This window comes from Centropristis striata, chromosome 23 (assembly GCF_030273125.1).
Source record: "Centropristis striata isolate RG_2023a ecotype Rhode Island chromosome 23, C.striata_1.0, whole genome shotgun sequence".
Taxonomy (NCBI): Eukaryota; Metazoa; Chordata; class Actinopteri; order Perciformes; family Serranidae; genus Centropristis; species Centropristis striata.
This window is the reverse complement of record NC_081539.1, coordinates 6289292-6292314: the sequence shown is the minus strand read 5'-3', so window position 1 is coordinate 6292314 and position 3023 is coordinate 6289292. Positions and strand designations below refer to the sequence as shown.

Sequence of the window (3023 nt, the reverse complement as noted above, 5' to 3'; positions counted from 1 at the left end):
GTGATATTCTTAATAGCTTTAAATGATTCTTTGACCCAGAAAATGTAGATTTTGACACCAAGATTGACCTTCTAAGTGGCTTGGAAGATATATTGGTTCTCTAATAATTTTAACTAATTTTGTGTCTTTTTTAAATAATTTTTTGCCTTTTTTTTTATAATTTTGTGTGTCTTTGGTAATTTTGTGTCTTTTTCTAATAATTTTGTGTCTTTTTCTAATAAGTTTGTGTCTTTTTAAGTAATTTTGTGTCTTTTTTTGGTAATTTTGTGAATTTTTCAAATAATTTTGTGTAGATTTTGACACCAAGATCGACCTTCTAAGGGGCTTGGAAGATATATTGGTTCTCATAGACTTTATATGGCTGCCATCTCCGATCTGCCATCAAAAATTGAAACTTATGGTGATGGAGAGCACATGGAAAAAAGCTGGTGCTTTTGTCCAGTGTGATAAGCTGCCTGACTATTAATAGGAGGCTAAAAATCTTCAGGAGGAATACACGAGACGTTCTGTGAGTCACAAACTTCTGCAGGTCGCAGGTTCGATCCCTGCAGGAGCAAACGATATGTCTATAAAAAGGTCCTTGAGTGAGACTTTGAACCTCGGCTGAATGTCTTTCTAGGAGCTGTGCGGCTCAGAGCACCGTGGTCTCGGTCTGCAAGATGGACTGGGCGCGGGTGTTCCGGGGAAACTGAGCCGAGTTCTCGGTGCCGTTGCGGCTGACGGACATGGCGTGCAGCCGGTAGTCCCGCCCCACGTAACGCTTCAGAGACAAACTCCTCCACGTCCTCCTCAGCTCACACTGGACCTTTTTATACACCAACAAAGAAGAGTTTAGTGTGTGTGAGGCAGAGTGTGTGTATGTGTGTGTGTGTGTGTGTGTGTGTGTGTGTGTGTGTGTTGTTTGTGTGTGTGTGTGTGTGTGTGTGTTAGACCCACCTCGCTGTTGAGAAAACAATAGAGGACAGCCACAATTAGACCCTGAAAACACAAACAAACAAAAACGGACAAACACAGAGTCAGTACGTTTACATGACAGTAGGTGGTTATTGTTGACGTTTTAGTTTTTAAATGTATTATTACTATTTTTCTTTTTGTGTGTGTGTTGTTGTTGTTTTGTTTGTTTGTTCATTGTTGTCTCATTGTGACTACATGGGTGTATGTGTACTTCTGTATGTGTAAATTAATAACAAGTTATATATGTTAATAATGGTAATAACAAGTTTATATACTATGTGTTATGTGCTATACATACAATACATAAAAATGTATAAATATTATTGTTGTTATATAACTGAATATAGTAAATTAACATAGGATTTAATAAGCTTTGGCTTCTTCCCACTTCTTTTGAACACAAATAAGTGTTGAGTCTTGTTGTTTCATTTTGTTTTGTTGTCTTGTATTTATTGTTGTTCGTTTGTTTTTAATTGTTCATCTTTTATTTTGTCTTCAAATAAATTCTCAATCAAATCAAATTATCAAAGTATTGCCTTAGTCTGACTATAACTGGACAACTGAAGTGCATGTAAACGTGTTAGTCAGACTAATGTCGGAGTTCTCCAACTCCGATTAAGACACACAGATAATGCGATTGGAATACAATTTTTGCTGTCATGTGTGACAAGACAATGCATGTGAGGTAAGTATACGGCACAAAGTGAAATTAAGTAACTAAGTATTAATCTAGTGATAATAAAAATATAATGTGTCACCTGGAAGGATCCGAGGCCGAGGTCAAAGAAGATCTTGACGTGCTTCATGTTCTTGTCTGCCGGCTTCATCAGATACACAAACACCACGTAGTTTATTCCAAACAGAGGAATCAGCAGGAGGGTGGACTTAGCCAGCCGTCTACAGACACGCACACACACATTATAAACATAATTACAGTATATATATAAAACGTAAATTTTATATTGTAACAATTACTTCCTAGGCAGCACACACTTTTTTTTAACTTGCATCTAAGCCGAAAGATATAAGATATAAAACGTAGATTTAGAGTGAGGTAAACTTTTAAATGAAGGTTGACAAATGATGTAAGAAACATTCAGGAACTCATTATATCAACCTGTAATCCCTCTGAAAGTATAAATCTAACCAATAAATGTCTGAGGTATAAAACACGTACTTGTACTGCGACTGCTCGTTCCCTCCGACATCAGTGCAGCGCAGCTTCTGCACCAGGATACGAATGATGCTGATGAACAGGATGAAGTTTATCTGGTAGAGAAACACAGAAAAAGAAGAAGTTCAGAGAGATCAGAGTCAACACAAGTGTCAAAAGCTAACAAAAAGTTATGCTGCAAGAATTGAATGAGGTGAAACATTTGCATTTTTAAATGAATACTGTAGTAGAAGTAAATTAAGGTGGTCATGACTCACAATGACAGCTGCCATGATGGGCCAGTTCATCAGCCTGTCAGGAACTGGGTTCTCATTAAACTCCCAACACCTGAAAACAAGAAAATAATCATTTATAAGCAGACGAACCAGCTGCTATAACTCCTTCAACAAGCAGCAAAGAACCAAGGTTATTATAGTAAACGAAGACTAATGAAATAACGAAAACTAGAATTGAAAAAACATTTTCATTACCTGAAATAAAAATAAAAACAAGAGTTTTTAAAAAAACTATAACTAACTGAAACTGTAATCTGTGGTTACAAAACTAACTAAAACTATAGTGAAAATGTTCTTTGTTTTCGTCTTTGTCAACTTTTTTCATACATAATCCAGTATCTATTAGAAAGAGGATTCTGTTAGTGAACATGCAGGAACACATGGTAAATATGTTTATTGAGATCTGGATGTTTACACTCCAACCAAAATTCGAAACCCCCGGAACTGTAAGAGTTAATAATCTTATTGGCACTAAGATGGATAAGCAGAATAATCTTGCACCCAACACATAGCCCATTACAAAACAACTAAAACTAACACTAAAACTAATAAAAACTAAACTAAAACTAATTCAAACTAACTGAATTTGAAAACAAAAATTCACAACAAAATTAAAACTA

General features: G+C 35.7%; 1 protein-coding gene across 1 annotated transcript in view; it reads right to left on the bottom strand.

Annotated features, from left to right (window-relative positions):
- Positions 1-444: 444 nt before the first annotated feature.
- Positions 445-3023, bottom strand: part of LOC131962375 (vasoactive intestinal polypeptide receptor 2-like) — a 34843-nt gene continuing 32264 nt past the window's right edge. Inside the window, exons 9-13 of the mRNA XM_059327373.1 lie at positions 2386-2455; positions 2132-2223; positions 1713-1851; positions 937-978; positions 445-805 (exon numbers count right to left, since the gene is read on the bottom strand). Coding sequence (XP_059183356.1) covers positions 632-805; positions 937-978; positions 1713-1851; positions 2132-2223; positions 2386-2455 — 517 coding nt within the window. The 3' untranslated portion in view covers positions 445-631. The remainder of the gene's footprint in view (positions 806-936; positions 979-1712; positions 1852-2131; positions 2224-2385; positions 2456-3023) is intronic.